At 51.5% G+C, this 7885-nt stretch overlaps 1 protein-coding gene across 1 annotated transcript; it reads left to right on the top strand.

Annotated features, from left to right (window-relative positions):
* Positions 1-224: 224 nt before the first annotated feature.
* Positions 225-6849, top strand: MUC3A (mucin 3A, cell surface associated; the record flags this gene model as incomplete). The annotated part of the gene is made up of 11 exons (XM_084250156.1): positions 225-258; positions 364-552; positions 3855-3970; positions 4079-4137; positions 4718-4863; positions 5257-5322; positions 5607-5769; positions 6017-6199; positions 6282-6373; positions 6641-6693; positions 6808-6849. 11 exons carry the CDS (start codon positions 225-227, stop codon positions 6847-6849), a joined length of 1143 nt encoding a protein of 380 aa, XP_084106282.1.
* Between the last annotated feature and the right edge of the window lie 1036 nt (positions 6850-7885).

Genomic DNA, 7885 nt, shown 5'->3' with positions numbered 1-7885 from the left:
GGACCTGGACAAGTATTGACTTTGTAACCACCCCCCATGTGCCGAGTTTCACTAGTCCCCCACTGACTACAACACCAAGCAGCACCCTTACAACTGCTGTAATGACTTCAAGCAAGGTGACAAGTCCCACCTCACCCACCACCAGGAGTCCAGAGACAACGGTGGGCACCACTCAGTCTCCCACTACCCTCACATCATCCAGGACCACTTCGACCACTACTAAGATGACCACCCAGTCTCGGCTGACTACTACTGCAGGTTGGACTTCTTGCCTTTGGCTTCTCTCATCTGTCCCCTGCTAAATTCCCATGTTACCAAGGTCAGGCCCTGTCCTGAACTTTCTTTTCTTCCTGTGCTGCCTAGGTACCTGTGACAATGGTGGCACCTGGATGCAGGACCGCTGTCTCTGCCCCCCAGAATTCTCTGGGGACCGCTGTGAATTGCAGGAGATCAAGTGCCTGAACGAGGGTAAATGGGATGGCCTTAAGTGCCAGTGTCCCAGCACCTTCTATGGAACCCGCTGTGAGTTGGCTGTGGAACAGATGGAGCTAGGTGAGTTCCCAGAGCCCTTCCCTCTGCACTTTCTCCTGGGAAATCACAGTTACTCCCCTGGGCCCAATCTGGTTGACTAGGAGGCCCCTTGGCCTCCATGCCCTCTTGGCTTATCTAGCCATCCCTGCCTTTGTTTCCAGGAGCCTAGATCATTCCTCTTTCTGCCCTCATGACAAGGAGGTGGCTGGGTCCTTTTTGACACCTCCTCCTGGTCTGGACTTCATTAAGGGTTTTTAATTTCTAATGCTGCTGTACAAATCACCACAAACCTTCAATGCAAATTTATTATCTCTTTATGGATATTTAGCAGTCTGACGTGGGTTTTGTCGAACTAAAATCAAGGTGTCAGTAGGCTGTGCTTCTTTCCATAGACCCTAAAGGAGAATCCATTTCTTCTCCCTTTCCAAGTCTGGAGCCTTCTACATTCCTTGTCTCTAAGTGCCCTCTCTCCATCCTCAAAGCCGGTAATCGTCCATTCTGTGTCTTTCTTCCACGGTCACATCTTCACCACTGGGTCACATCTTCGCCTGACTGATTCTGTCTTCTCCTGCCTCCCTCTTCCTCTGTTAAGGACCCCTGTGATTGTACTGGGCCCACCTGGATAATCGGCGTTAATTTTCCCCTCTCAAAGTCGGTGGATTTGCATTCTTTGAAAAAACTTCATAAACAAAATATAAAAAATAAACCATCTCATCCTTTGGATCCCCTCCATGTTTACTCCTCTAACCCTTCCTCTTGGTAACCTTTATTGTCAGAATCCATTGTTTTTAAATGTTTCGTATGTTCATCCACCTTGTTTCCTTTTTCCAAATATAGGTGGAAATCATCCAATGTTTCTTTCTCCTTTGGACTTATTTCTCTTAACATAATCCCCTCAAGTTCCTTCTACCTTGCTGTAAATGGCAAAATTTCATCTTTTTATTACCCTATAGTATTCTTCTGTGTATATATACCACATCTTCTTTATCTACTCATCTATCAAAAGACACTTAGGTTGTTTCCATTTCTTGGCTATTGTGAATAGTGCCACAATGAACATAGGGGTGCCTCCAACTCTTGAGTTAATGATTTCTTTTCTTCAGGTAGATACCTAGGAGTGAGATTGCTTGGTCATACAGTAGTTTGATTTTTACTTTTTGGAGGAAGCTCCAGCTGTTTTCTGAAATTCACCAATTTATATCCCCACCAACAGCATGATGGTTTTTTCCACTCCACATCATCTCTAAAACGTTACTAGTGGTTTTGATATTCATTTCCCTAATATTGACAATGAACATTTTCTCGTGCCTTGGCCATCTCTATGCCCTCTTTGGGTAAGTCTTAAGAGCACTCAGATCTTCTACCCCCATTTTGTTTGTTCTTTATTTTTGTTGTTGTTGTTGTGTTGTATTAGTTCTTTATATACCTTAGATATTAACCCTTTATTGGATATAAGATGTGCTAATCTTTCATTCAGTAAGCTGTTGTGCACTCTACTGACTTTTGCTGTTTAGAATCTTTTTAAAATTTGATGTAGTCTCATTTATTTTTGCTTTCATTTCTTTAGCTGTGGTTGACTTCCTAAAGCCATGTCAATAGCAGATATCAAGTATTTTATTGTTTTAGGACTTACATCTGAGTCCATAATCCATTCTTTTTTTTTTAATATTTATTTATGCATACGAGAACTGAGGTATAGGCCAGAGGTGCAGGGAGTGAGAGGATTCACCAGAGATAGAGTGGGGAGCAGAACAGGTGGATTTACTGAAATACACTGCTGAGGGCTGCAATGGGCGAGACAGGAGAGGTCTGCTGTGCCATGTGGATCACCTCCTTGGCTGGGGATCGAACCCGTGCTGCAATAGTTGCAGATTGCTCCATAGTGCTGATGCTTAACTCCTTGTGCCAGCATGGAGGTCCCCCTTAACCCAGTATTAATTATTTGTGTGTATAGAGTTAGAGAGTGGTCCAATTTCATTCTTTTGCATGTAGCTGTCCAGTTTTCCCAACAATAGGTGTTGGAGAGATTTTCCTTTCTCCATTGTATAGTTATGTCACAGATTAACTGTCTATATGTGTGGCTTATTTCTGGGTACTTGATTCTATTCTATTGAACCATGTGTCCATTTTTATTTCAATACCATACTGTTTTAATTACTGTTGCCTTACAATATTGTTTGAAGTGAGGTACTGTGACGCATCTATATTTCTAATTTTTTCTCAAGATTGCTTTAGCTATTTGGGGTCTCTTAGCTATTTGATTCCATAGTAATCCTAGAATTATTTTTTCCATTTTCTTAAAAGATAACATTGGAGGGCCTCCCTGGTGGCACAAGGAGTTAAGCACAGCACTGTGAAGCTACGCAGCGTCTGCAGCATGAGTGTTTGATCCCCAGCCAGGGAGCTACCCACATGGTGCAGCGACCTCTCCTGTCTCACCCATTGATCCCCTCAGCAGTGTATTTCAGTTTGCCTGTTCTGTTCCCCAATCTGTCTCTGGTGAATCGTCTCACCCACCGTACAGCCTCAGGCATCTCTGATATTAGGAATATGGGATGTTTTGCTCTCTGGCCCTGGCTCAGCCACAGATCACTGACCCCCCTCCACAGTCCTATTATTTTCCAGAATAAGGCCTTCCATTTTCTGCACCTCACTAGTATAGTTCTTAGGGTAATAGAGTCTCCAATATGGGAGAAAGTACTTCAGTCACCATTTTCCTCCCTCTCCCCCCAAAAGTTCCTTATCATTGCAGTCTCTTCCTCTCTTAGGTCATGGTGCCCTGGTTGCATTCCAGATGAAACTGTATTTTGACTTTTCCTATAGTCAAAGACATTTTCTTTAATTTTTTTTTTTGGTGAAAATCTGATGATCCAGTCTTCAGGTCTTTTTGAGGAACATTTGCTTTAACATAGATGCTGATTTTTTGTATCTGTGGGGAGATGAACCTTCTGTCTTCACAATTCTGTTATCTTTCCAGAATTGAGTGATCTTAATTCCATCAGCAATGTTGATTTTGCTTGTCCTGTACTGTAACATATCCATAAATTCTGGGGATTAGGACATAGGCAGCCATGGAGCCACTATGCTGGCACCCACTGGAACAGATTGGGAGTGACTATAGGCAGATTTCAGTGACCTGACTTCCTTTCTTTCCTTCATCTTGAGACAACTCATCCCAGAATTCTCATCTCTCTCCTGAGTGCCATCCAGTAAGTCCTCAGGAAACTAGGAAAGGGACCAGTGGGGAGCTCCTACTTTGGGGTGGTGGTGATATCAGGCAAGAGCAGACAGTGAGGTGACCAGAGATGGACATACTTGTGCAGACACTGTGCAGGCTGAAGTGGGCATGGAGGTGTCTGTGGACCAGGAGTTCTCCTCGGACCTCAACGACAACACTTCCAAGGCCTATGAGGATTTCAGCAACACCTTCCGGGCTCAGGTGAGAGACAAGGGAGGGAACTCAAAGGTCTTCCTTGGCGTAAGCTTGGTGCTGGATGCCCTCATACCTGGAGATTCAAACATGAGCCCAGAATCCTTGTTGTTTTAGATGCGGAAGATTTATCAAAATGTGACAGAGTTCAAGGGTGTGGAGATCCTGTCCCTGAGGTAGGACACACCTCCGGGCTGTGGAGGTATGTCAGGAGGGGAAGGGGATGGAAGGAAGATTGGAGACGTCATCCCTCGCTTTTGAAATTTTCATATTTCATAAAGATTGGGGTAGAGTGAGGATGCAAGCGGATCACTATATGGAGAATCGTGCAATCATTTCCTGGATCTGTTTCTCTGTAGGAGGGACGCCCCTCCTCCTCTTTAAGCACAGAGGAAATACAAGATTGCATAAGACATGTGGAGAGATGGTGCACGATGGCTGATGGGAAGCCTTCTCTCTGGACAGTAGCTGGTCTCTCTAGTTGGCAGAGAGCCAGGGGCCTAGTTTGGTAATGGCCTGATGCAGTGCAGGAGACGTTCGGTCATTCCTGGTCCTACCATCTCAAGCTGACAGTGAAGCTGGCAGCCCCTTCTGAACACAATGTGTCTGGAATCCAAACACACTGCTTCTGCAGTTCATTCCGCAACCCCATCTTGCCCCCTGCACTATTTGTTGGTGCTGAAGATGCTCGTCTGGGGATCAATGGGTCTCATGTCTGGGCACGCTTAAGGCTTTCTGACGCCCTCAACCCTTCAGGAAAGGCAGCATCGTGGTGGATTACCTGGTCCTGTTGGAGATGCCCTTCAGCCCCCAGCTGGAGAGCGAATATGAGAAGATGAAGACATTGCTCAGGGAGGAGCTCCAACATTCCAGCCTGGAGGAGAATGGCTGCAACGACCAGAGTGAGCAAGGCTGGGGACCCCAGGCTGGAGGGAGGGATTAGGGTCACAGCCACTATCCTAGACTATCCCAGCACAGACAGGGGCCTTCTGGTACCCTCAGGAGGCACCAGAGGTGTCCACAGTCAGCTGGGTAAAGGATGGGGCTAAGAAGGTGCTTGCCAGAAACTGGGTGCTGGGAAGGAGGTCCTGGCCGTTCTCTTCAAGGTTTTTGGGATGACTGAAGACTCTTGATTATTCAGGGGTCACCAGGAACATCAAAGGAACCTCATTTGTGGCTGGTCCACACTCCCCCATGGTGACAGAACTCCTCTGGCCCTCCCCACACCAGCCCTGCTCTCCTGCCCTCACTCCTTGTACCCTCCCCGAATTTCACTTGTGCCTTTGTCTCCCTAGACCTGTGTTTTAAGCCTGACTCCATCAAGGTGAACAACAGCGTCAGCTCGTCGGTGAGCCCTCAAGGTAAAGGGTAAAGGTGTCCATGACCCCACCGACTGGGGACATGTGCCCGTTGAAACTCCCTGGGGAGCAGAGGGAACCCTTGGGGGGAGGCCAGTGATGTAGCCCACGCGGGACGCCCTTTCCGGCCCGTCAGTAGCTTCCGCCTGGGCGCAGTCTGGGAAGGTGAGGAGTGGGTGAGGGTCCCGGGGGACTTGCGCACCCACCCGCCATCGCTAATGCAGTCCTTGCACGGCCTGAGTAGTGGTTCAGGTCTCTTTCTCTGCAACTCTCTACTCACCCCGCAGCCATCTGTCGCCGAGCCGCTGCCCAGGGCTTTGAGGATTTCTACTTCCCGTTGGTGGAGGAGAAACGGCTCCGCTGCGTCACCAACTGTACGTCGGGCTTGGACCACACGCTGGACTGTAACCAGGGCCAGTGCGTTCTGGAGAGGACCGGGCCTACCTGTCGGTGAGGCCCCGCCCACTGCCCCGGACGGGGCTCCGCCCACCAGCGCCCCCCCCCGCCCCCCGCGCCGCCCGCCCCTGCCCCACCCGCACCCACGCCCCACCCCCCGCCACCCCCCACATGCGTCCCGCCCCCCCCCCCACGCCCAGTAGGCGATTCTGGCGGGTGGGCCTGGCTGTGCCCCCCCCCCCCCCCCGTGGAGCTGACCCCGGGAAGGGAGGGGTCTGTGACCTGTGACCTCTTGGTCTAGGTGCTTCTCTACGGAAACACACTGGCTCTCGGGGCCGCGCTGCGAGGTGGCTGTCCCTTGGAGGACGCTGGTCGGGAGCCTGGCGGCCGTCGGGGCGCTGCTGCTGCTGCTCCTGGTGGCGCTGGTGAGCGTCTACCTCGCGCGCTCGCGCTCTAGGCGGAGAGGCCGCCAAGGCAAAGGCTGGTGAGCAGGCTGGGGCTGAGGTGGTGTGGTCAAGGGGTGCCCCGAGGGCTGGCCCCCCTGACTGCGTGGCATCCCACCCCAGGGCACTGGATAAGGACGAGACGTGGTTTGACACGTGGGATGAGGGCAGCGTTGGGACTTTTACAAACCTGGGCTTCGAGGATGAAGGAACAGGTGAGTGTTTCCTCCTGGCCAAGGCGGGCAAGGGCTGCTCTGGGCACCGCTGAGGCTGGGGTGGGACAGGACAATCTCCCTAGCCCAGGACAAGCTTCCCCCTCTGGCCAGGGAGCTTGGTTATGCCTCCCCAGGCCCCCGCTGAGAACGGTCCAGGCCCTCGCAGGTGCTTAGGAGCCCTGGAGGCCCTGCCTTCCTCACCTCTGCTTCCCTCCCCTGTGCGCCTCTCCCCTGTTCCCTTCTCACCCCTCTTTTCTCTCGCTGTAGTCAATCAGGAAAATGCCCAGGTGGCCTTGGAGACAGTGGACACCAGTGTCAAGGTGAGAGGGCAAAGGGGCAGGCCAGGGGCATGGGCCGCACCAGGAGGCAGTCACCTCCGGCCCACACCAGCAGATGGCCCCTGTTCTCACTCCCTTTCTCACGCACTCTGGCAGGTGCACATCCAGAGACCCGAGGTGACCTCATCCTGGCTGTGAGCCCTGAAAGGGCAGATTCACTTCCCTTCCACCCTGCCCAGATGGTGGGCAGGAGCTCTCTGCTCTGCCTTAATTACTAGAGATGGCCCAGACTCGCGCAGCCGACTCCTGGCTTCCTTGGGCAAAACCAGACCATGCCCTGACCCATGCTTCTCCTACTAGAGTGAAATCCACCTGGAAACCCAGTTCCAATCCGAGCTCTCCTGCTGTGGAGCCCTAGGCCAGTCACCTGTAAACTGGCACAGCTGTCCTGATCCCGTGTAACCATGCAGACCAGATGTACTCATCAGTTCTGTCCCAGCCCACCTTCCATTCTCCACTCTGTGCTTAATGGCCTCTCTCAGATCCCCAAACCCCACACGCCTGCCCAGACTCAGACCTCAGTTTCTGGTTTCCTGTGAGCATCCCTGTAGCCAGCCCGCAGCCCCCGTCGCTCCTTATGTAACTCAGCGCTGCCTCCCTTGCTCCTATCCTTAAACCTTCTCCCCCCACCGATTCCTTAAATCATCCCGTATAGCCCAGACCTCAGCCCCAAATCTCCATTTTCCTTAATCTCCCCTTCCCTCTGCCCTAAATCTGTACCCCTCCCTCCAGTGCCCCAGTCCTAAATCCCCCCTCCTCCCCTCATATCCCTGTGCTTAGCTAGGCACATATACCCTCTGCATCTTAGGACCCCCCCTAACTGGTGCTCCCCAAGCCCTGGCCCTATTTTGAAGCTTCATCCCTTCCTCTCCCCCATAAACATCCCTGGGTCACCCTGGGTGGGAGTGGGACATGGGTGGGGGTGGGACGTGGGTTGTCCTGGGTCCCAAGGATGAGAAGTGGGGCCCTTAGGTGGTTTAGGTTCCCCTGATTCTCCCTAGCTCTCCCTTCCCTTCCCATTCCCTTCCCTGTTCCTGCTCCTCCTCCCCCTTCCTCTTCCATCCTCACCCCAGCCCTGCAGTGTTCTCTGAGCCCACAAGTCCTTTCTTCCTGCAAACTTTCTTTGCAGGAAGGTGCCCTTTAGGGACAGGCAGCCGGCGGGTGGCCAGTTCTC

The sequence above is a fragment of the Talpa europaea genome (genome assembly GCF_964194135.1).
Source record: "Talpa europaea genome assembly, chromosome: 12".
NCBI lineage: Eukaryota > Metazoa > Chordata > Mammalia > Eulipotyphla > Talpidae > Talpa > Talpa europaea.
Note: the sequence above shows the minus strand (reverse complement) of the source record. Positions and strands in the feature narration are given on the sequence as shown.